The sequence below is a fragment of the Bombus flavifrons genome, chromosome 10 (assembly GCF_040668555.2).
Source record: "Bombus flavifrons isolate JBK064 chromosome 10, iyBomFlav1_principal, whole genome shotgun sequence".
Lineage (NCBI taxonomy): Eukaryota > Metazoa > Arthropoda > Insecta > Hymenoptera > Apidae > Bombus > Bombus flavifrons.
In genome coordinates this window covers 8,725,589-8,752,964 of record NC_138451.1, presented here as the reverse complement: position 1 = coordinate 8,752,964, position 27,376 = coordinate 8,725,589, and the positions used below count along the sequence as shown (strand labels likewise).

Here is a 27,376-nt window from a genome sequence, read left to right as displayed (position 1 = left end):
CGAGCGCGGAACACGCGTTAAAAGTCACGAAATTTTGAAGCCTTCATATTGTAATAATTTATATACCTAAAGAATAAATATATAGAAAGTTTCATTTTAGAAATAGAAATAGTTCTTACACAAAAATTGTTTGCTATATAGTATTATTCTCTATATTCTACGTAATCAATAACGTAGCAATCTTCATCGTGACTTCATTTATTTCATATTTATAAAATAATATAAAAAACCGTAAAATTTTATGAGCGCAAGTAAAGAAAGAACGCGTCTTAAACACAAAAATCTGAAGTTTTAATTTTGACGTTTTACACGTGACGGTTATTGTTGACAAAATAAATTAATAAAAATGTTATTATTTGATACCAGCACGTTTAAGAAAAATATTAATTTTACAAAGACGTCATTGAATCATACCTGCTGTGATTGTTGGAATTTCGTGCGTCGGTACTACGGCGAGTATGCATATTTTAGAAATACTTGAAAGAAAAGTTGGTCTTAAGAAAGTGTTACATTGTGCAACGCACGAATGCATGACAGATGTTCGGTTACTCACACAGCCTACAAATATCCGTTATTGTGAACATCATTATTCTCTCGATCTTCCTAAAATTACCCCATTCTTTTTACAAAATGCAAACCGATTGAAATCAGTGTCGCTTCTTAAATATCTCGAATTATATTTTAATAGGACACTTTATAAGTTTTAATTATTCTTGACCAGCTACTCTACACTTAATAGATTTCGATAACTTTATTTTTACTGTATATTTTAATAAATATTGCATAAATCGATTTATTGTATATGTGAGCATACTGATCAATAACGTGCGAAGATACTCTAGAAAGCAAAGGAAACAGGAAATGTCTTTAAATTAATTCCTAGAGTTGCATTTAATTTTTCAAGAACGCGAATAGCATTCCATTACATTAAAAAGGTCAAGATTTTACGAAGATCATTTTCCAAACTCCATCAACAAACTTCACGATTTTCCTCGAAAAAAGAGAGAAAAGAAGGAAAAGAAAAATGGAGAAAAACGCGAATAGCCTCGCGCAATTCAAGGTGGATCAGCTCGCGGCGTGATTATCTGTGCCGAAGAGCCGATAACCGTAGCGCCACTTATAACCGAAGATCGATCACTTCCTTTCACAGTTGGATCGAATGTTCCAAGTGTACACCGTCCTTGAATTCGTTCCATCTACTATAACAACACACGTTTTCAAACTTCATTAAAACAGAAACGACGATCTATCCGATGTGTATAACCGTGACACACGAGTAGAAGCTTGATTGCAGGCGGAAGATGGACGAAGAATCGAAGAGGTCGTTCGTCACCAGAAGCTCGGGGAATCGAGGAGCGTCGCGTTTAATAAGATTCCGGGAGTCTGCCGACACGGCGTAGGAATGTGACAAAAGTGGTAATCGGGCGAAGTACAAGCCAGCTGGAACAAGCGGCATGAGGAAAGAAGAAGTAAGATCAAGAAAAAAAGAAAATAAGAATGAAACATCGAAAATTGTAAAGAAGAGCGAAACTTGACGAAGAAGTGAAGGTCACAGCCCACCCTACGTCTCGAGATGTACACGCTGCCGCCTCGGGGGTAGAGAAGACACGGTCATTGAGAATCTTGGCGCAACGCGCGGTACTTTCTTGGAGCGTAAAGTCCCCCTCCGAGAAGGCGAGAGAGGGAACCTTTTGGAGGAGAGAAGGAGAGGCGAGTAACAAGGTAGAACGTTGTTGCGACGACAACGACGACAACGAAAAGGACGAAAAGGAAGGATCAATCGAACGCGAAGAGGGGCAAAAGAGGAGATCGGTACGTAAAAGGAAGAGGGACAGGCTGCGTGGCAAAGAAGCCGAAGAAACGGAAAGATTCGAAGGAGGAAGGAGCAACGTTGGCGAATAAAGAGCGAGAGGAAGAGAGGCGAACAAGTAAGAGAGAAGATAGGCTACGATCAAACCGAATCGAACGAGGAGAAAGTTGAAAAGACTCTCTTACTCTCTCCTCCTTCTTACCCTCTCTTTTTATATATTCCTGTCTTTGTTTAATCAATTCGATCTCTGTCCAGCGTGGTGCACCTGTCTTCGTTTACCTCGCACACGCCCCGCCCCGACCAATCGAGACTCTTGGGGCCTAGTGACGTCGCTAACGCGCACTACAAGGCCCTGTCGTGGTGGGGCCAGTATCATCTCCCCACTACCTGGAAGATCGGAGGCCGTGAGAGCCCCACGGGGGCCAGCAGCTAGCTGCAACCAGCGCCAGCGGCCCGGCCGGCCGTTGGCCACCTTGGTGGGGGCAGGAAGAGGGGCACCCTGCTGCCCAAGAACAGACCGAAGGAACAACGCAAGGGTACCTACTGAAACCCATCCCGCATTTCCCACCACTGACTCGTCCGGAAAACGTGCGCCACAGAGCTTCCGGACTACTCGGATATCGAGTTCAGTCAAGTGAGTCAGATCGATCGGGTACACTGGCAAAGAGTTCGACATCTCGGACCGCTATCGTATCGAAGGAAAGTTTCATCTCTGTTTGTCGTCGGTTTTGCGCGTTCCATTCAATTGCGCGTGGTTTGATCTTGGAGAGCGTGGTTCGATCTTGGAGAACGTAGTTTGAGAAATTTTCTTTCTCACGAGGGTGTGTGGTGTTACGGTTAGCCGGTTAAGCAGCATAGCAATGGTTCCTGTTGATTTTTGATGTACGATGAAAACACTTGACAGTAAAGTAAGCTTGCAGTATATCGTCGCATTATCGCTGACGCGTGATAGTTAACGCGCACCACCCGCAGGTGGACATCGAGCCTTCGTTGACTAGCGATAGCATACACACACCAATGTCACAACCACCGATAGAAGGGATAAAAAGAGAAAGGGAAGTCGAACAGTGAGAGAGGATCTCCCCCTGGAGGCTCTCGTGCAGTGGCTCTCGTTTATAGTTTCTTATCGCGGCGATCGATTACCATCGACGTGTAATAATCCTTCGTAATCCTAGTGGATTATTTTGGCTCTCGCGTGTGGTGATTAGACGCAGCTACGACGGTCACAACGGTGATAAGAGTGCGTGCAGGGGAGGTGTGTGATGCCCTGGTTATGGTTAAGCGTGAGTGAGGTCAGTGGCAAGAGGAGGAGAAGAAGGACCGGCAGCTCGTCAAACGCGTCGTCCTCGTCGTCGTTGTCTAGGTCGTCGTCGTCGTTCTGTCAGCCGTGGAGGAGGAGGATACCCGGCGGCGGTGGTGGTGGCGAGGACTCGGTGGTACCGTCGACGTGCTCGACAAACACGAGCGCAGCAGGGTCCGCGAGGTGCACGAGGTACCAGTGACCGAACAGGGTCGTCCTCGAGGCAGAGCCACGTGATTATGGTGCACCATCATCATCGTCGTCGCGGCCTTCAGGCGAGCAATCATTGCACGATTAGGAGGCGAGGAACGACACCCTCGCTGCTCCAGGTGTTCCTGCTGATACTGTGCCTTTGGCTACCGCTGCTGGACAACGGTGGCCTTGTCCTGGCTTGTGGACCGGGCAGGGGCGGTGGACGACGTCCTGGTCTAAGGAAACTCACGCCTCTGGTGTTCAAGCAGCATGTGCCGAACGTTAGCGAGAACACGCTGCCGGCCAGCGGGATCAGCGAGGGTCGCGTGTCCAGGCACGATTCCAGGTTCCGGGATCTCGTACCCAACTACAACGCAGACATCATCTTCAAGGATGAAGAGGGCACCGGAGCCGATCGGCTGATGACACAGGTGAACAAACGCTCTCAAACATTGATTAATCTTCGTTTGAGGAATGCTGGCTCATTTTTATCGCGAACGTCTGATGTTTATTTTACAACGCTGAGGCAAAGAACCGAATGAAAAGACTTCTTATGCAATAATAGAATCTAGTTGAGAAGTAAAAGATTATCGTAGAACTCTGTTTATAAAACCTATCGAGGGACGAGTTTACGTAACTGGTATTTATTGATTTTGCATAATACCAGTGATTTTTCTTTCGTATAATGACAGTTGACGTTCAAGTAAACGGAGACAACGAGCAAAAGTTCATCCAATTGGGCATTAAAATTTGATTTCTATAAATGGAGTATGGATAAATGGACTTATATCATTCGATAAAATAGTCATACGTAAATATAGCTCGCAAAGCTATATTTGTACGAGCCAAAATTGACCCAGCCATCGCCATCCGAAGGTTAATTGCTTGCTTGTCATCAGTGCTTCATATGTCTCGGTATATAACATAGCTTTTAATCCCTGTTTGGGAGAGGATGGTGCTACCCGTTTTAATGCGAAGCGCAGGAGACGCGATGGATGAACGTGTTCTCACGCGGCCTCGTGGTTGATCGGTACTGTCTACGGTAAACGAACTGTGGGAACTCCCTTTGGTTTAAGAATGCATTTGGGAGATGATAACAATGTAAATATGGTTGAGTATAATTTTATCTGTGACAAATATTGGTATTGGTAAAGGAGAACGTTTTCAGGGGAGCTAAAGTACTCGAACGTTCTGTTTCTAATATCTTTTCGCCAACCGTGAACATGGCTGCTCCTGTTTCATTCTTAAAAACACATCTCTTTTCTTCTAAATTCATTCGATTCTTCTCGGTTTTAACACGTACAACATTTATTTCTATTATAAATGAATTGATAAATGCAGTAGAATTTCCAATATAGATATTTTATCAATTATATTCGTCCAAATTAAAGAAGAGATTTTGGAATTGCCTTGAGAGGTACGAGCCCCAGTTCAGATGAAATGTCAAACATGACTCTGACTATAAAAGGTCAAGAATAATTGATAAACTGTGTTAAAGACTGTATTCGTAGACAATACCTAAACCAACCCCTACGAATCTTCTTATTCTCTCGCGAAAAACAATATCTAAAGACTATCAATATGTACCAATTGAAATACATCAGCGATTAGTTCTTCAAATCAGTAATCTTGAAATCGTTGATCGCTTCTTATTAGAGCTACGTATAAAATTGAACAGGTCAGTGACGAGACCTATAGCAATTGAAATCCTACCGTGCTCTCTTGGTTAGCAAGAGAAACGAGCCGTGAATGTTACGACAACTCGATAACCGTGTCCGGAAGATTCGTCATTTCTGGTCGAGGGCGTTTTCGCCGCGGTGATCGTCGATAATATGTGTCGTATGTCAGACAGCGATAAAGATTGTCCTTGAAGGAGCCCGTCGGTGAATCATGACGCGTCCAAGAGTTTGAAGCGTCGGTATCGTCGTTCCTATCGACCTGTAGATTTGGTTCGGCGAGTGCCGATAGCGAATACTCTCGAGAAAACGACGCGGTATACTCTTTCGATCGCGTTGCTTCACGTAGGAGTAGGGAACTCACCTAGAGGATTATAGAAAGAAGTGCAGTCAGTGACCTTTACGCCTCGAATCCGATAATAGTTGGCTGATTCACGCGCGAATAGGAACGTGGCGTGTTTCGCGTCGAGAAATTTGGTTATTCAGTGAAATGATGTATGGCGGGTTTGGTTATGAATCGTCGAGGCGGTATGATGCCCCGTGGGGACGCAACAGCGGATTTCAAAGGAAATATGAATCGGGAATCGGTGATTGATTGCGTTTGTTTTATGGTCAAAAGGATGGAAAATATGTTTTCTATATTTTCACCGCCAATGCATCGCCTGCGAGGTTGCTATTAATGGATTTCATGGGATATATCGTGGATCCGCAATCGTCGATTCTATTCGTTCCATTGTTGAAATGATGATAAATGGTGTTTTTTCAATTTTCTCTTCTGAATATATGCCTCACACTCATATACGTCCAAACTCGAATCCTGTCAATATTTGACACGATTAGTTTGATATCAGTATTAATTTTTTAATCCTAGAAATTACGATGTGTCGTCCGTGAAACGTAGAATTGATTACAAAAATTTAGGCGTCGAATTTTCTTCGTCAAATCTTTGGTCACCAAATATTCAGTTATTTCTAGAATTTAATACTGGTTGAAGCTATTATTGACGATAGATCTCTGATAAAAGAGTTTTGATTAATTAGATCGGATACTGCTGGATTTCAGATATTGACGATGATATAGATATATGCACCTAGTAGTAAATGGTTTTTTATATAATACATTAAAAAACGAAGGATCTCTGAGTAAAGATATTATCAGGTACATTCAGGTATATCTCGATTAATTATAGCAAATGATAAATTAATTTAGCGATACAACCTTATGCTCATGTTCACATTCTAATGAGTATTTTTGTTGTCTTTCGTTTAAGAGACTCATATTTTCATTAAATTTAACATTTTTAATTTGACTAAATTTCATTCACGATTAGTCACGAATAGATATACTTTACACTATGGCATTATTTTTGTGACTGATTATCAACGATTAGTATTATTAAATCGATGTATTTTCTGGCGTAAGATATCAATTGTTTGTTTTATTATTAGATAGACTATTGTCAATTATTTATTAAATTAGATTCTAGAATTTCAATCACGTTTTTCACGACTTCAGTTCATAAAGTAAATCGTTTAAGCATTACTTTACAACATAGAGTATGTATTCACAATTAACGGATTATCTTATGAAATAGGAAAAGTTCTATGTTAAACGCAAATATTTGAAGTTTTAAAATATGGCATAAGGGCCGTGAATTGCTATTTAATCGCGGCGTTCTTCGTAAAAAGCGGCTCAAAAAAGGCAAACGTATCAAATCGTTCGTGGTCGAGCGGTAGTTCTTGCAATTTCACCTTAATGGATTTATTCTGCTGGCTTTATCCAATAGAGAAAATGGTTTTATTCCAATAATAGCCCGACGTTCCACCGAGTTATCAACTCGTGAACATAAATCCGTAAATGATGGAATCAAATCTCTCAATATATACAGTTTTACATTTCAATATGAAAGAAATAATTATTGAACCACAAATTTTTACGCGATTGAATATTTCTACAGAAACAGACGAAGAATTGAAATTGGAGTACAAATATGTTTCAAAAACGTTTATTAAATAAACTATAAATGTAGAACATCTATGAAACTTTTATTTCGAGTAATGATCACGAAACGGAATAAATTGAATTTCAACAGAGATTTTTAATATCTGTTCAGATGGTATGAATGATAAATATTGGTCTATTAATCATTATACTAAATATTACATAAATTTCAGCAGCTGTTTTGCTACAAGACACAACGAAATAGAATAACACTTTCACAATCTAGATTTCTATGTTGATTTAACTATTTTTACTTTCTGGGTATCATTATCGGAAAATAGTCTGTTTAAACAGAATTCAGTAATCAAACAACGTTCGTAATCTAAATGTACATTCATATCTTTAACTTTAAGAAACTAATTTATTATTTCTAGCTAATCCATTACTAGACAATGCTCGCAAGGCTCGTAATTTGCAATCCTTTTTCTCGTTTTCCACGGCACTTTACGAGTGGATCTTGCTAAAATTAGAATGTTAGAACATGCATGGGATATCAAGGATCCTCGATTCCCCGAGGAGATTGATTGCGTTTCTCGTTTAAAGTACAGGCTGACGGCCGCGTTAACCGCAGCAACGCGTGTTATTACTTCAACGCGTGTCACCGTGCTCCACGGCCGTATGACAAATTAGCTACTGCACGTCGTTAAACGTCGGCAGGTGATTCACGCGAAACGCTATCCACCCGATAAGACTGCCTCGATCGTTCTTGAATACATTTCACGTGCACACAGGACCGATACTCGTTGAAACTCGAATTACGTCCTAGAATTTCATGCGAACCTACCTTCTGTGTATGTATGCAATTCTATGTGCACGTGTTCTTCTGTCTGGTTTTTGATTAATTGCGAATTTTCCGTGCGTCCTTTTGCTCAATTCTCTGGTTTGTCCGTAGAGCGTCTTTCTGGTTTTTACTATTTATTTTTTAGATGATACGAAGGCATAAGGCATAGGGGAAAGACGATAAGCAGATTGCAGATTTTTATGAAAGAAGAAATTAAACGGAGATTCGTCTTACTCGTTAAAAATGATAAGAAATATTCCGCTTTGGATATTTTGTATTTTTGCACATTATAACGAATTCTGTGCATTTTCGCGTCCTGAAATTTTGTAGAAATTCTACATTCTAATAAGTTGCGTTTTTTTTTTTGGTTCTCATTTTAGCGAGTAATTTTAAAAGCCAGTACTTTGTTAAGCGTTTAAATATTTCCAAAACTGTCTCTTTATCAAGTTTGGCTATGGGCTTCTGTTAAAAAATATTGAATTTCTCTTTCAAGAGTATATTGATTATTACATTCAATAAAGTTATTAAAATTGCACTTCAATGTCGGAAACGATACCTCCAAAATCTTTCTTGGATCGAAGTAACAAACCGAAAAACAGAGCAACTATTGATTTTTCCATTCCCAGCACTTTGCGCTATAATTCAGTAGCGTATCTCTCCTATTGAAAGACTTGTTCAGTTTCGGAAGGATACAATAGAATTATTGACATGCCTGATCGCTTATTTCCACTGTACTTTAAACTTTGCCTTAAAAGTTCTTTTATTGGCTACGACGGGAGTAAAGTTAGGATAATAAACATTCAAGGACCAAGAACAAGTATGTAGAAAGGAAAAAAAACACTGGGAAATTGTTCGATCTTCTTCCACCTGCGTCAAGTTTCGTGATCGTTCGTATGTTTATTTCTCAGTCCATGGTGGTTCCATTAGTGCTTTATTCATGCAGTTTTTATCGGTGTTTGCCTTCCACTTGGCGCCCCCGCGAAGCGTGAAACGATTCTCCTAACTCTGGGCCTGTTGTATTCCAATTTGTAAGTCCCACGTTTCGTGGCGCGGCGAACAAAAGAACGGCTCGGCGCCGGTTTCCGCTCGTAAAGCATCCCCGTCGTTCGAACGTCGTCGACAGGCCGCGTGTTTCGCGTGTTTACCCGCGTTTCTTCGCAAAATTCCCCGGCTGCTCGTTTTATCGGCGCGATGAACGTTGAACAGGCGCCGAATCTATCGCGACTCCCGATTTCACTCGTACAAATATTGCTTCAAGACCGGATAAAGGTCGACTTTAGAAAATAAACCTCTTTACGCGTAAGTTCGTCGTGCAGTTTTCAGGCTAATCTACGTCGCTCGAATATTCTGGACGATATCTGTAGCTGGGATAAGTAACATCGTAGAGTCGAGTATTATCGAGAGTTCGGTATTGGAGATGTAGTTTTTCAATATTCTTCTCAAGCATGCTTCTCTTTTCTTTTCTCATTGATAGTTTAAAATTGTATCAATTGCTGTGATGGGTTATCAGATGTACAAATGAGATTGAAGTTGAGCTTCACAATTTTTGAGAAAGATCGGTGTTTGTTTTAAAGATTTGAATAGCTAGAACGACCGATTAAAATCTTTTAAGGTACGTTTTATTGTATCTAAAACAAGCAAGGTAATACATTCCTTACCGAAAGATTAGATTTTTAGTAGGCAATAAAATGAATCTCCATTTAGGTTTCGTTTCTTTAACATTATATTGAATATTGATATGGTACTATCGTTAGTTATAATTAAATATAACGAGCACGATATAAAATATATCAGTAATACATGATAAATAGTAAGATAGTAATATGACAATAATAAGAGAACAGATAACAGTATGTATCTATTTTATACATAGAAAAATCCTAAATCACGCGAAAATTATATTCTAACCCAAAGCGTTGTTTTAACCAGTCAACTGTCACGTACGAAACGTGCAAAAGCGACGTTTTCACGAGCTATCGTTCAATTTACGAGAGAGGAAATCGTGATTTTCCGCTCGACAGACGCGTCGATTGATTTGCGGCGAGACTGTAAGTAGCTATGTATAGAAGTTGCCGGCAGATCGAACCGTGTTGTCCAGGCATCGATGTCTCCCGAGTGAAGGGATCCGTCGCTGAGTTGCCGGGGCCGCTCGTTAACGCCGTGTTTTGCGAGCATGAATCTCGTGTCAGACGAGAACACGCTTCTTGGTCGCGATCGTAAAATGACGGTATCCCGGCCAATTAGCTGGGTAGACCGACAAATTTAAGTACAACGAATAGCGAGACGTTCTTGCGATGTTCCTTCGACGTTCGTCCTGTCCAACTTGTCTTACGACGACGTGAAGTTGCAAAAATCAAACGTGTTTCATGACGATGCTGGTTTCTTTACGAACTTGATTACTGACTGATCTATTCTTGTAGATTTTTATATTTAGTCGTTTCCCTGTGATATTTTCCTTCTGTTATGCCATTTATCGAGCTATTAACGAGATTGTAATAATGTATATATATAGACATCTGGTTTCATAAGTATTGGAATTTGACAAAGATCAGATGCAAGTCTGAAAAATCATTCGGAACTTTTTAATATCTTTATGATTATCGGACCGTGTATGTTTACGTACGTATGGGAAATTTAATGCATAATACGCAACAATGAATATAATATTTCAAGCACAGTACTCGTCGTAGTATTTAGTAGATCAAGCAGAATCTCTGTTTAATTTCCATTTTTATGGTTACATCGATAAAAATAGGAATTTGCACGAACGTGTAACACATAATACAAGTAAGAACGTCGTAAATAATTGGTGAAACATTCTGAAATTTTATCAACGCTGTAATGAGACACGACTGTCATGATTATACTGGTCATTTGAAACCAATCTGAGAATGTATATAGAAATTACAAGATATTTACTGCAAACGTATATTCATTAAAAAGTCGGTATACATCATAAATAGCTATCTTAAGGTACATAAGAAGTGCTAAATATGGTCTCGCTGAATATTAAGGCTTCTCAATGTAACGGATAATGACCGGCCGTTCAAAAATACTTTGGGATCTCCGTGAAATATATACTTGCACTAAGTGCCTTGTAAATTGTAATATATATTTTTATATTCGTTTCAAACTTGGCCAATATAGTCATGATAATCGAATCTCGTCACAGTACCAATGAAATTTCAAGACGTTTCGCGTAATACAGCCAATATATTGGGAAAATGTCTCTACAAGCGTCTCATTAACTCTGCGATCGTCTGTGTTTCAACGGTATTAAACTACGTATCTTCCATCGTCGTTGTGCCGCGCCAAATTCAAACTATGCCCGTCTTCTTGTCGCGATCAACGACAAAGTGAATGTGGGGGTAACGAGAAACGTGGCAAAAACGGCACGCAAGAAACGAAGAGAGGAAACAGGGTAGGCCGGCAAATTGCTGGCAGCTCTCGTTCCCTCTTTTCGTCCTGTTCTTAGCTGTCCTGGTGATCGCGCGGCACTAGGAGCGCCGGTCGCGCGGAATAAATAGGGGAAAAAGCGCGTACCGTGCGCCGGCTCTAAGTGATTGTGGGTAGGTTTATGGCGGCCATAACCGGTGTTTGGTTTGGCGCGTTAAAGCTCCCCCAATTACGGCAAATAAACCTAATGGCCGTGCTACTCGTTCTCCTCTCTCCTGGTCTCTCTCGTCTCTAATTCTCTTTATTTCTCTCTCTCTCTCTCTCCCTCCCTCTCTCTCTCTCATCGGCCGATGAACAGTAAATGCTTGGAGCGATTCCTCGATTTCTCGATATCGATCGGTCTGTCATCGAAATTGATCTTCCCGGCGCTGGTGAACGCGGTTTCGACGCACTTTTATCGAGCTCGCCGTGATAAATGAAACGATCGTGCGATCGAAATTCAATATACACAGTGTCGTTTGTCAATTGTGTTGGTTAAACGAGCCACAGTAACCAGTTAATTGTTATTGATATCGATTGATGTCGATGAACCGTAATTGAGATTTATTTTCTTCCGATATGTGAAAGATGGCTGGGTATCGAATTTGTCGTTTGTTTGTATTTTAAACGAGTGGTTTTGCGGATTCTATGGAGAATGCTTTAAATATTGAACGACGGTAATAAGTTGGAAGAATGTAGTAAAGAAGCGAAATATAAGCTGATCAAGGAGAGGCTTCAAGTTGGTAGTAAAGTCGGATAGACATTTGTGAATGGGTGGGTATGTTTGTGTTTGGAATTTTTCTTTTATGAAGTAAACGAGTATGTAAACGTGGATACTATTTGATTGTAATATACGTATCCAATATCTGTGTTGGAGTACTCGAATACTTACTCGAAGGCTTGAGAAATTTTACAGAAGTATTTTAGGGTACGAAAATTTCCATTGAATTAAAAGGAGACTAATGTTTCGTAGTAAAAAAGCAGCAATAAGATAGCGTACGCTACTATTTTCAATTGTTATAATCTATCGTTAATTTAATCAATAATTATAAATTCTCTGAAGCTTTTTGATTTAGGGGTACATATATGTACTCTGAATATATTCAGAAAAAATTATACTTCGTTCTTTGCGATGGTGCGTTATTAGAATCATTTTATGGATCCGATTAATACGAGCGAAATATAAAACTCGTTAGTGAAAGATAAGTTTTGTTAGCCTTTTTGTGGAAATTGACACGTTTTCTAGATAATCATAAATTTTGCAGATTCTAAATCCATTAACTCTCTTATAAATTATAAATGAATAGCAGTTCGAAGCAATCCCGCGGCTAGACCACCATGTGGCTGTATTCAATAACCATATAACAGACTCATAATCATAAAATATAACTAGCCACCGTGTCCTGAATTACCGTGTACTGTGTCTTAAAAGTCCGGAGATGACCAAATTATCGAACTGTTCTTCAGACGTGATATTCGAAGATAAAAGTTACAAAAAAAGATATTTTCCAGTTCCGAAAAATATTACCTATTACACATACGTATATCCATTTTCTTTCCCTTTATATTACGCCCTTTTTGCAATTTTTTTTAGGTATTTTAAATTTATTGCAACATCGAATAGTGGCATTTGTCTTGTAACAGATAGTATTTTTGTAATTTTTACAATGATTCAGTGGAAAATTTATCGGCGAAAAGTGATACTATACGATGCAGACTATTATTTCTGAATAATGATCGGTGCTCAACTATTCAAGCACAACTGCGATTGTAGTTACACACATTGTACTTCACGCATGTAATCAACCTGATCGAAACGAGATAAGAAATAACACGCGAAAGCAAATCATAACTGCAGTCGCCCCTGGTAATTCGCAATGAGCGTCTATTTTTCCAAATAAGTATCGATACTTTATTTCTAAAGACTGCAATACCATAGTGGTGCGCGAACACGTTATTCGAATAGTAGTAATAATTGCATGATAGACCATTGTGTGTCAGCTAGATATCCGCAAAAAAATCTTGCAGCTCCTGTAATTTTTCAACAAGGCACGCTATAAATGGCCATTATACGTCAATGGTCGTAATTTTATGACCCGTAATCGATACGATTGCAAAGAGATAAGCGATAGCATACCAGAGAAAATTGTGACTGTGAATGAAACTACTTGCTGTGAGTTAGAAGGCGTATCAAACTACAAACAATTGTCATACTGGTTGTAATAATTTTCCGTTGTTATTGGTCGTTAATTTGTCAAAGTTACAAAAATACCAGGATATATTCCATATGCAGTATAGCAGAACTTTCAATCTATATTTATATAACCGGGATCGGTTTAGGTAGGTAGGTGTCTCGGAAAAGTTTTCGACGTTTCGCAACTGTGAAACCTATGCTTGGGCGACCGTAATATAGTTCGATAATTGACATGATCGCGGGATAAGGAGTAAAACACGATCGTATATCATACGTAAATCCAGTCAATTGTAGCGGATTGTAATAAATATCTGCTATTTTGAAATAACCATTAGTATTGAACTTCCTAATCTGATTTGGAATATTAAAAATCGAAATTCACCTCGCGGAGCTTTGATAGAAGACTAGCGATTCAGATTTTTGAATCCTTCGTCCACAATTTATAATTTGCTCGTGCAGAATGGAAAATTATATTCTACGATCTATAGAAACTATGCATGTATATACTTCACTTTGAGATATCCTATATTTCATGTGTATTATAATTATAGTCTTTGGTGGTCAAGATATATGCAAGATAAAGAATAACACATAAGGATAAATCATGTTATAATGACTCGACACTACCGATAAGAACGATATAAAAATAGAAATTTATACAAGTGGGTAAATCATTCAATATCCAGTACTTCACCAAAGACTACTTCAACTACTTTGCTACAATAGTTTTCAAAATTCTCTGACAATTCTAAGATAGCTTTTATTTCGCAACGTGTTGTATTTCGTGTTGAAGTGGTCACCACTTATAAGAAAACTCTACATTTGGTCTTTTTAGTTTCTCAAGCACTGAAGCCATCGACAGCGCGTAGACAAAAGACTGCGACGAAGTCAGACCATAAACAGTAGACAAGCGACGTTGGCTTCGGGGTTTTCAGTTATTGGGTAACACAGCTAGCGTGCGAATCTGGACCAGCTCAAATTGTATTCTTATTTATAATTACACTTATATTTAAATATATTTTTCTGCCTTACAATTTATCCACTAGTTTTCTCTGATTACACATCGAATAACCTCAACATTTCGCCAAGTATAATCGTACTTCCTATAGTAATTCGCATGATTGTGAGATAAAGAAGACCAGACGGGGCCAGATCACGATTACAGCAAGTTGCAGTGACTTGCACCGGGTGTCTAATGACGGGCAACGACCAACCAGGTAACCCGATAGGCGCACGTGGCGCTACGTGATATGTTTCTGACTCCAGGAGTGCTCGTCGACAACGTTATCGTTCTCGTCGAAGGATCGAGAAATGGTAGAAGCGTAATCAAGGTGAACCTTCATCAGAGAATCTGAAACTCGTCCTATTTTCGTTGGAAATTCGCTCCGACGTGTTAACTCTCTAACGACAAATGGCGAATGCTGGTGATTACGATGATTTTGATCCATTTGCAAAACTGTGGGATTGTATCATTATTTTATTATATTACAATGTACAATTTGATGTTTGATAAGCAAATTTTATTAGTGCGAAGTGGGAAATTATATAGCTACGAATTTCGGTAAATAATTAAATATATTTGTCTGTCGTTATTGAGTTTTGACTGCAGAGCTTGTAAAGATTATGACATTACGAAAGGTGCTAGGTCGTAATATCCATATCCTGAAATTGTGAAAAAAGCAAAAGGATTATAAGGCAACGAAAACGATGGAATTGTCAAAATTGTACTAAACAACGAAATGTATATTCCCTGAAGCAACTTTGAAGATGCATTTCTTTATTTCTTTCGGTATTAACCCTTTGGCAATGAATGTCTGGTACCCAAACTTTATAGAGAGCCAAAGAAAAATGTAAGACAAGAGATTGTTAATATTCTGATTCACAAGCTTAATTTATTATTATGTTTTAATAAACATTATCCTTTTCAGTACGTGACATGTTATATAAATATGGCGTACTGTTCCAATATATTCTTTACCAAAGAATCCAAGTCAGATATCCTTCTTTGTAATTCGATATAAAGCAGCAATCAGGGTAGCAGAAAATAAACTACGTTACATAAACATTAAAAAATGAATTGAGAAGTCTAGAAAATTAGAACGATATCTTAGAAAGATTTTTGCATGTTCACGCAATTACCACCTGTTACTACTAACTGGGTTATCAGATGATTTTATAACATGATTTATACACGTATCGGATCACCTATTATTTAGATATCTGGTTTTTAAGAGTGTAATTTCATTGCTAACGATAGATAGATTAATGTCGTAAGTATCGATAAACTGGTTCCTGGTTGAAGTAAAATGTCAAACGATCGAACTCGGTGTTGTACAACTATGACGCACAGTCGTTGCTACGTTTCATACATTTCTTACTTAAAATGCCTTCATTTGTCACATATTTTCTCGTATCGTGCGTATTTATGCGCCCGTAAGTAACTCCTTCGTTCTGTTTATCTACACGATCTCCGTTCTTCGAGGTATAATTCTCCGGAATGAATCGTAAATTTCATCAAAACATCCACAATTAACCTTTACGAGTAACAGTACTTAAATCATCCCCGATGCCGCGGCTAAACGATTATGAATTCTAGGATTTAGATTAGAGAACTGCGAAATGGATAGCTCGTAGTAGGTACTTTGTAAACGATTATTTCTATTTAATAACATCGTAGCCATTGAGAATTTGTTGGACGTGGGAAGTTTATGACAGGCTTGTCCGCCAACTGCAAATTTCCCTAGAGCTCATTTTTCTAGCTGGAATATTATTGTTAACGTTGGAGTGGTTTTCGTTTGGATTTATAAAAGGTACGTTGCTTTCAAATTTGGACAAAATTTCAGCAAAGGGGCGACATTTTTCACTCGAATTTCTTTTCCCAAAATTTTTAGTGTCGGCGGAATATGACACGTAAATTGTGCAGAACCTCTTCAGACCTTTTTGAATGTGTTACAATTTTATGATAATGATGTACCAGGATTAGAATTTTGTTTGCTTATTAGAAAAGCATATTGTTCAGTTTGATTGAAAATTTGACAAATGGAATGAAATTGAGGAGATGTAAATACATAAATACATTACAAGTTTATTAAGCCTCTGTAATCAGGATTTTATTTGCTTATGAGAGAAGTAGGCCCATAATTTACCAGAATTTTTTATTTTGATGTAAATTTCATTAAATACCTACAAGTAAACAGTACAAAATTTATGAACATAATACATAAAGTCTCGAAGACACGTAGGATTGGAAACGGTTAATGGCTTATTTCATTGATGGCCTATCGCAATTTCACAGTTCAATTCAAAAGTAATTAATTAATCGCAGTCTCAACAGCACTTTGCGCTTGCAACGTGCAATAACTCGCGCTTACGCAAACAAGAAAAACGAGCGTGTCCATCAGCTCAAAATGACGAGTTGCAGTCCGTGAAATTTACGACTTCTATTTAATACGACCGATCGCATAGCCGCGACTATTTATTTTCCAACGATTGTCAAGCTTCGACAATCGGTCGACGATTTATCAGCGTGCTGTACCTAATGCGATATTTCTCGCCTTTAGAGATAACCAATCAAAACTATCTTGATAAAACGCGAATTCGCTCACATTAAATATCAAGCGAATCCGTTTGAAGTGATCTGTTGCCTTTGATCGATCGTCGTACATTGTACATACATGGTGTCCCATAGAACAGTACCAAGTCATAACTCCAAGAGAATAGAAAATAAAAAGATTATATTAGGCGAAATTGAATAATGTCAAACAGCTCGTGAAGACCAGATTTTTGTTGTTTTTTTAAATTTTTATTTCAATTTATGAAAAAATAAGAGGATTTTAATATGAAAAAATCTATTAGATTCATAGATGTGTGAGTTTTGTAAAAATAGCTGACAAGTTAAAATTTTGCAGAAGTTGAGAACGTAATTATTAAGACGAGCAATATTTGGAAAATTAGAGAGAGGATAAAAACGTGTTTTGCTTTACAATCAAATAAGAAAACAGTTTTGCTGCTGAATTTTAAAACAAATTCTGTATAAAAAATACGATATGTAAATTATCGTGTTTTTCCTCTACAGTCTTCATATATCTACGTATGTATCAAGTTTGACAAAATTAAAGTTGAAATATCTTTTGTCTGAGCATTTCCAGGCACAGGTACATTCGAATAATAATTTATTTATTTACAGACCTCATATCTTCTCACTATGTATATCTATCTTTTTACCATATACCTGTAATTGGTTCTTTCCTTACAATAAATTGTATCATTACAATAAATTGTATCTACACTTGCAAAGATTAAAACTCACCCAACTGAAACTCGTTCGTTTTTGCTATCAGTTTCTACTTTCGTAACCGTAAGAGTTTCTCGTTAAAGAATGATTCGATTAACTAGTTGAACTATTGAAATGGATATATACAATACATCGAATCACACAACATTCGAAATCGTTTAATTTCGCCTGAAAAAAACGTTGTTGTCGTCTATCTTCTATTCCTTTGAATAAGTGACTCTGTTCAATTGCACGGAATATCCTGTTTCTCTATCTTCTATTCGTTTAAAACTATAATTCTGCTCGATCGCATAGAACAACCTGTATGCGCGACACGTACATATTCAAGTTGATCTCTACTCGGATCGATTTTCTACTCGGATCATTATCGATTTTCGAGATCGATTCTGGCTCCGTTCTCGACGTCGTTCGTTGTCCAGCGTCTGAGTTATGGCTGTTCCACGCGGTATGAAATATAATACGAATATCGTTTTGCCAATGGTAATTAGCGGCGAGGGCAGATTTGTTTCGTTTGATTTCTCTTAGCCTCTCGCGCGTTGGAAGCTCGGAGTTTAAAACGCTAATTGTTGCTCGAGGCGGGGTCTCTCCCTGGTCGAATGCTGATTTGCCGTCCAGTACCTAGGGGTTTCCGATCGAAGACCGGGTTTAGACCTCGATAAACGTTTCTGACTTCGTTGCTTACTGTCGTCGTATATTATAGCGGCGTCATATTATAGCGGCGTCATATTACGCGCGTAATATCGCGCGTGTAATTTCCGAGAGAGCACGTCTATTGCGCCGGTTCAATGGTATATGTTTGATTTATAAGGGAGTTCATTGTTCTTGGAGTTTTATATTGGCTGATCGAATGTCGCTGTAATAACCGACCGATATACGTTCTAAGTACAGATTATATTGAAATATGGTAGTATGGTGTTGGTGTAGCTCGTTACGGTTGAAAAGATCAAATTTGATTTTTTATCGAGGTTTTAGAAGGACTAGAATAGTATACGGAGGTGTCGCTGTAGTATCGTATAGCTACTACTGGTTTCCAATTGAAAGTGGTGGTAATAATGGATCGATACGTGTTCCAGATAGAGATTATAATATCGAAACGTGGTAACATTGCGTTGGATAGGTTGCCGTGATTTATCACGATTGAAAATGTCAAATTTTAGTTTTATCCAGGATTTATCGAAACTATTACCGTATACATGCAGAGAAGTTTGAGAAGTTGCTACGATATCGTGTTACCTATGGTTTCTAATGGAACGGGCAAGAGAGACTGTAAGACTGTGGGTGGTTAACGTATGAATAAAACATGAAAGTTGTTATTGCAACGTTAATTGAATAACCTAAATGACAAGAAAATTGTATTTACCAAAATAAACCTAGGCCACAAGTAACCAGATGACGTGTTCCTCGTCTATTTCATAACTTCCATCTGTGGATCGCGATGCCTAAAAAGCTTACGAGGTTTAGTCGTATTATATGTATATATCGTTATACGAACGCTTCATCGATTATATTCGTTCCTACGTTGTCCATTCGAACTATGCCGTAGATATATTACAATCTGGTAACGATGCCAAACTTCCTACCAGTTGCTACCAAAATCTCAATTTCAACTTCGAGTAGATCGTAACTATGTCTTCTCCGGATTCCCTGGGGGAAGATGGTGAATTATATATAGTATTATATACTATATATGGTAAATTATACGACAAACACACAGGTACACGTAAGCTTGCTCTCGCAACTCGCTCACCAATCGTTGGCATCAGCTCGAGAGTCACGAGGGATCGGTTCGACGGTCACGAAAGATCAACGCAAAACGATTTCGCCCGCTGACCGAAAGACAAAGAGGCGAAAGACAAGAGGCTCGCAGGAAGCAGAAGAGAGACGAGGAACGTTGAGCGTAAAGAAGGAGAGGGAAGGAGACGAAGGAGCCAGCGATTTGTCGCTGTAAACGCATGAACGATCGCATCGGGGTTAACGGAGGTAACCCCGACGTCCGGCCGCGGGAAACAAATGCCCGTGGATTTACGGGGTTATGGCCGCGAAGATAACGGCGCGTCGGCCAAGAGAACGGCAGGTAGTCGCACGTTTTAAGGCGAACGCTAATCCCGCGTGGGCATTAGTAAAACGACGCCGGGGCAATAAGTTAGCCGTCGAACGTTCGCCAGCCACCGGCAGCGTTTACAGGATCCTCCACGATATTTATCGAGTATCGACTTTTCACCCGTGGACCGGTTCCCTTGATCGATCGCTGTTGAAGAGAAACCGCGACTTAAGAGCTCGTGGAGCCTCCTCCACCGAGGGAGATTCGGTTGCTTCTGAAGCAATGACGAGCTTTCGTCGCAGTATTAACTTTTAACAATCGTCGTTGAATTATTTCAGCACTTTTTGGGAGGCATGAAATTTCAAACATACGGTATATTTGTTTCTCGTTTTGGAAATCGATAAAGTTAAATAAACGTAGCTTTTACTATGGAACCGAGGACTTTTATGCGAATTCTTATTTTTGAGAAACATTCTCGTTCCATTATTTACGTTCCCACGAGATATGAATTGTATATATAATATATACTATACTACTTATATAAGACACTATATTTTATATTTTTTTTTTTTTCATATTACGCACATTTCGTGGAATTCTGCATTTTCAAATTTCCTATAAGCTGAAAATCTGAATGATGAAAATGCGCGATGGGTATTCGACAAAAAATTAAGAAATTATAGTTTGCAGTGGATATAAATAACATTGCATATTTTTCTAATATTAAAGAATATCTCACTTGAAAGTTTGAATAAGATATAGAAGAACCGTCGTTGGTATACGAGACTATAAAAGTAAATTCTATAATAAAGTTCGATTAACACGTTAAAAGACTTGCTGTTTATTCAAATACGAGTAAGATTGAAGTATAAAAATTCAAGGATGTAATAGCAAGGTTAAGAAAAAATTCAGACGTGAGAAATTTCATCCATGATAGCCTTTAAATCTTGCCATTTTTCATCTAAAGATTCTATAGCAGGCAGTTGGCTGTTAATTAAAATAGTTCATTTGATGTTTTCCGACGAAAACAGCTTTACAACGCATTTAGAAGCAATTATAACCGGAACGAAACATACGATACTTTAAGCAGAGACAACATAGAGGCGACAAGCCGTACACCGATGTTCTCCTCGATCAAATATCATATTTCGTTGTTTCGCTCTAATGGCTCTTCGCCGGGAATTCATTTGTCAGGACGAAGCCCGATATGTCAGGTAAAATTTGCCGATTAATTGTGTCGTTGATCGTTCAGGAAGAGCTACAACCTCGTTAAGGGATCGAGCGAACGACCAATATTATTTAGTTCGCGCAATAAACTTAACGCACCAAATTTTTGGAGTTCCATGGTCTATCAGTTTCTAGATGAATGATTTTATATAGGTTTATTTGATTTATGGTTGGCATTTCGCTATACCTTATCGAATATTATTCATAATATCAAACAGTATTCTATTAATATTTATAGAAGTATTCACTGATTTAACGAGACTTCAAGATTATACAAAATTTAAGATTGATTCTCCATTATGATACCGTGTTTAACACGAGAATCATAAACGAAATCACTGGTACCAAAGATTAAAATAAACTAAAATGCAGAATTATACAAAATACACAACCTCCATCGAGCTCCATTCACGAATGGCGAAAGCAATAACATATCGATAACTCTTCTATCGCGTTAGAATAAAGTTGGACTAAATTAATAAACGACTTTCCGCTGAGTTTTATTCGCAAATCGATGTAACAACTGTCTTATACGGCACGGTCGCGGTTCAAAGAAAGAATTTCTTTAACGCTAACCTTACCAGCTCAAATGACTGGTTTGAAAATTTAATTTAAAACTGTACATTCATTGTTATCTCTTCTTTGTGAGTTCATCTAACTCTGTGTAAATTCTTCTATTATTCGATCAATCAGTTTCTCAATTTTTGCTAATATAAGAATCTACGCAAAGTTAGACGAACAAAAGAGGTAACAATGAATGTACAATTTTAAATTAAATTTTCAAACCGGTCGTTTGACCGGACCTGAGTTAGGTTGGTGTTAACAGCCGGATACAGGCGCGATTTTCTGTCGTTGTTCGGCTTGATCGAGAGGTTTCCGTGCAAGGCACGGTTATCTCGATGTGCACGGTGCTTAAAGTAGAAACCGCAGACCAGGATGCGTATAGACACCAAAGGAGCACGAAGCGAAAGCCGTCGGTATTCTTACCTCTTTCTCTATCTTCCTTTCTTCTCCTCATCCTCGCCTCGTTCTCTTTCTCGCTCTGACAGCATGTTCGATTATATGTGGGATAATACGGGTGAGAACAAGGAGAGACAAAGAGGCCAAGAAGAGGAAGAAGCCGATGGAGAAAGGATAGAGCAAAGGCGAGAGAACGGGCGAAACGAGGAAAGAGAAAGAGAGAGACGTAATCTGGTTGGTCCACCGAGTTTCAACGGGGCAAGGATGAAGGAAGGGCCGAGGGCCTCGAGGCGGCCGCCATAATGCATCGTGAGAAGTGTGCATGGGGTCAAACGGGTCAAAAGAACGTCATGGCGCTGCTCGTCCCTATGGCGGAGCCCCGTACACGCGTCGAAACCCTCGTCGATGCTCGCTTAACGTCGAACCCTCGGATACGTGACGCCACGACGACTTCATCGCGATTACGCCAGTCCTTCAATCGTAAAAATCCTCTTGTATACTTTGTCACGATGGATAGCCCAATTTGTTGATCTCACGATAATTCTTGTGAATCGTTAGAGTGTAATTAGAAATTGGATGGAGAATTTTGGATATCGGTCGCCGCTTGAGTACAAAGTGACGTATGCTTTGCGAATACTTTGGAGGTTCAAACAGTATTGAATTTTGATTGTTGTAAAATCGATATAAGAATCGGGTATTTGGAATCGATATGTGCATAGAATCAAAAAATTAATCCCTTGGAGAATGAAAATTCTGCAGAAGTGTTTTGAGAATCAATATTGAAATCATAATCGTCCTCCTACTTTGAAAGTTGCTTTTAAGAAACACTTCGGCAAAAAATCATATTTTTTTGAGGAGAATCATATCTGATCATATTATTTAGCTATCCTGTACCAATTTCTTTACTCTTGTTCGTCACTGTGTATTGTTCAGACAATGTGATATTGGATCGGGAACAGATACGCCAATGATTGAATGTTGGTGGTGTCCAGTCGCGATTTTAAAGCCTTTTCACGTAATATAAAAAAAACTGATAGTTACAAATTGAAAAGCTCGTTTCAGAAATGACTCGCCTAACTTTTGCAAAACGAAGCACGTTGGTTGCGTGTTGCATCTGCACGCTGGAAGAGCATGGTACTCTATTGATCAACCACAGACAGACATTCGCTCTCTAATTCCTCTCATCCGACTTAGAACCCATAAAATCCGCAGGTCCGTGCATCATGCAGTCTGCTCGCGGACAGAGAGAAATCGCTTCCTCGACGCGACAGCGAACGACTGATGGCGATGTTTCACGACCTGTTGAAAAATTGTAGAAACGTTCCTCTTCCCATACAGCGAAACACGTACTCGAGCTTTTTCTGTCGCGTGCTCATGTCAAATACCTTCTAATCTTTGCTTTTTCGACGTCGTGTTGGGCACGTCGTGCTCGAGCGATATGCTCTACGTGTATGCTATGTGCACTACGTATTATGGGTATCAATATTTAGAGATGGAGTTGATTTTTATACGAACCTCACAGGAGTGATACATTGTAAGGTAAATTAAAAAAAAGCCGTGTCTGTAACATCTTCGCCTTTGTATACTTTTTAATGTATGAAGTTGATGTGACTTACGAACTGCTTATAAATTTCTCAGTGGTTATGCAGGAATCTCCAAGTCAATTCTGATACAAAAATTTCGTTTGGTTCCAATTTCAATAGAAAACTTTCGTTTTGTTCCTATTCCAATATAAAACTTTTGTTCCAATGAGATTCGATGGCTGTTCCTCTCATTTCTATATATCTATGTACGTGTTTCTGCACTTGCGCTTCGCAAACTAAAGAATTGATAATTCTCCGTAGCTCAGCATCTCCCGAATTACAAAAGAAAACGCAAATTCGCATAAATATACAACTTCGTATTACACCTTAAAACATTCGGAAATATTCTTCGACGTGCTATTTTCTCACGCTCAACAATCACAAGTCGAATGCATGCCGCGACACGTCTGGAGAAGCGATTCCTAACGATTTGTCAAACGACGTTCTCCATCGGCGTTCCACGCGTTCCCCGTATCGGCGATTCGTGATCCAAGCACGCCACGCGAAGGAAGACGAGGTCGTTGCGTCCGTGAATGGGGTAGACCGCGGCCGGAGAAGAAAGTTTTGCAAAATATGGGACGGTTCTCGCTGTAAAACGATCTTCCCGACCACTTCCTTCCTCCCGTAGCGAGCGTGGGGATCCGATGACCAGTTTGAGGTCGCCGATGACCGACGTGGGAAAGGATCGTCACTGGCTGGTCTTCCTTTGGCCCTCGTGCTCTTACTTCTTCTTTTCTTTTTCTTCCTTTTTTTATCCTTCTTATTGTTTCTCCCCTCGCTCTTCGCTCCTCCTCTTCTTCTTCTCCTTTTCTTGTTCTTCTTCTTCGTCGATCGCCACCGCTGAAGCTGCTACAACGTTGGTCATCGATGTCGTCTTCGTCGTTTCTTCGTCGTGCTACACGTCTGCTACTCGTATAACTTATCAATTTCTTGCCATTATCGCCGCCGGGAGTGGCTCGGCATACCTTCGTTAATTTTGTAAATTCGCTACACGGCTCCTTCGATCGTTCTGCAATTTAAGCTGGCTCTCGAGTAAAAGAAAGATAGGAGATCATGACCGAACGAGGATCGGCTCTTTGATCGATATTTATGTTTATAATGCTATTATACGCTGGCATAAAAATTGCTCGATCTTGTTTGGTTTATCGGGCGACGATCGAGTCGTGCTCGCGCTCTGGCCCCGACACGCTGCTTGTTCGCGATCCTTCACCGTCCTTACCCCTTTCTTGTTATCCCGAGAGAACCAAGGGTCGTGGTAACCGTACACCTCCGCCAGAATGTAATACAATGTTTCGCGACTTCCATACCGTTCGACAGTAATAACCGGCCATACATGTGATTCCCTGCCATAAAAATTGATTGTCGAAAATTCCGCGGGATCTTCGAGGTGCGCGGCGTGATCCTCCGGTCATCGACGCCGGCCAACGGACGATGTTTTCCTCCGTGTGAAAATTATTCGCTCGCTGTCGGCGCCTCCGAAATTCGCTCGATGAATTACGACAAAGAGAAGACTTGGATTCAGCTACGATTAAAGTTGCTGAGAAAACGGCATCGACGTGTCTGACGGATCATTTGAAAGATATTTATACGCGAATTTATTTCACATTGATTACACTAATTAATAATACCTAGCAAATTGACAGGTGACAAGTTGTAGATCGTAGATACATGTCGCACAAACAATTTCTACAATTTTACAATTCTCATGAAATCTACTCGCGTGTAATTTTAATTAAGTCGTCGCTAGTAGAACTTGTTACTCTTATACGAAACAATTTACTCTTTACTTACAATCAAATTCATGAAATTTTTCTAACAGTATGTATTCGGTTGTGCAAAGATTATTTATCTTAACCATCTGTAAAGACAAATTTTTCTTAGTCACCTCACGAAGCTTTTTGAATCTTTATTCTGTCCGAAAAAAGTATCAATCGTTCGACTTAATTGCCTTGTTCGATGGAAAGCGTTGGTCGTTTTATTGTAGCGCTTTAACACTCGCAAATTGCAGCCGGTCTCGCAATCCATCGAATTTGAAATTCAACGCGGACGCGTTAGCGATATGGCAGGCGACATTTCTTCGCTCGGAGCGTCGCTTATCGCCTCGATGATTCGTTGGTTACCGGTTTCAAAGATACAAGCTTGTCGGAGATATTAAAGTAATTCCGCGGGCGTTCGACGCTTCGCCTGCGAAATTTCCAGCGTTTAATACGTTCGTGTCAAATTATCACCGACTGCTTCAGGGAAAAGTGAAACGATTTCCTTGCAAATATCCTTGGGCTCCAGTGTGATGTTATTCGCTTCAACACTATTATTATACTTATTTCAACGATGTTGAGTGACACGAAATTAATCTTTTCCGCTAGAACAGTTGGAATATTGAATCGTTGGTGGTAAAATCTAAGAAAGATCTGGACCTATTAAAATTTCAATGAAAGTTATATTGATTTATTGAATTGTTAAAACTTACTAGAAATTGACTAGACTGATAGATAACTTTGTGTCCACGCGAAAATTGAGCGAGGATCACAATATAAATGGAGCTCTCAAAATTGATCAAGACTATATTGATATCAAAAAGTATCGAATTTGAAGAATTGTCCAGGAACAAAGTTACTTATATAAAAATTCAGATATTTTTAATCTATAAATCCCGGAAAAGATCGAATAGTCGAATGAAGTAAAATAAAGAAAATAATTTCTTACTCTCGAGAAGTAACTGGTGAACACGTAAATAAATTAAAGAATACAAGTTGCAACTTTCCACTTTCATTTCGATCAATCGTCTCTTGCAATCTAAGAATTAGCTAACGTTATAATTAAATCCAGTCCACCCATCATTGTATCTACACTGTACCTACACCGTATCTGCACAATAGGTCAATTATAGAGCCACGACATGCGAAACAAAGACGGTCTCTGTCGGGGGCGATAAAACAGGGACAAAGTAGCAGCAATCGTGAAAATCTTTATTCGCGGCAGTAGCATTGGGACCGATCCGATCAATGGATCTTGTTAGTGGCACAAAGCGGCGGGCCGCGCTTAATAAATAAACAAATAGCTGTATAATACGCGTTACAGGCCTATTGTGCATTGTACGGAAGGCAGCTCTACTGAGTTTGAAGCAACAGGCCCCTGCGGTAACACAATGTCCTATCTGTTGCAATGCATTATGGCTCGGGAGCCCGATTCGCTGGCCCGAGTATGCGTGTTACACGTTGCACTACAGGTACGCACAGAAGTATTTGCATTATACGATCGTTATACAACGTACTTTAGAGTACAATTCTGTTGGACGTGGAAGGTTCTTCGAACGGATAACGAACAGAGATTTTGGAAAAAACATAATTGTGCATTAGTATTTTTGAGAATCATGAATGATATCAACAATTTAAGTTAGATTATATATATGAATATATATTATGATTTTGTAGAATTTGCTTCTTATCCCGTAAAATGTAAAATATATGTAAATGCGGTTGAACGTTATTAATCGAAGGTTGAGCAACGAGTAGTGAAATATGCAATGTGTAATATTACTGAAAAATGCAAAATAACTTATCAAGCTACAAAATATGTATTAGAATAATAGATTTTATAAAAATCCATTAGAGATCTGACATACAAAGATTTTCATAATTTAGAAGAGTGTAGTATTTATCAGATTGCTACTTCATTTTTATGTTACAACTTTTTATGTATTTCTTTTACAAAATTTTACATTTTCATAAATACCCGTAATTCAATTATTAGTAACAAATAAATTAATTGAGAGGATCAATCGGAAAGTGGTATAAGTGCACCACATTTTTCTAACAGCGAGACAAATAATTTATACGCTCATAATATTTATTCTGGGAATTTTATTGTAAATTTCTATGAACA

The 27,376-nt window shown here is 39.0% G+C and overlaps 1 protein-coding gene across 4 annotated transcripts in view; it reads left to right on the top strand.

Annotated features, from left to right (window-relative positions):
• Window positions 1-27,376, top strand: part of hh (hedgehog signaling protein) — a 93,303-nt gene that overhangs the window by 7,704 nt on the left and 58,223 nt on the right. For 2 of the 4 annotated variants that reach the window (XM_069122683.1, XM_069122684.1), the window contains exon 2: window positions 1,151-3,733. In XM_069122683.1, the coding sequence (XP_068978784.1) occupies window positions 3,350-3,733 (384 nt within the window). In that variant the 5' untranslated portion in view covers window positions 1,151-3,349. The remainder of the gene's footprint in view (window positions 1-1,150; window positions 3,734-27,376) is intronic. The other 2 variants (XM_069122686.1, XM_069122685.1) reach the window with 2 other exon arrangements.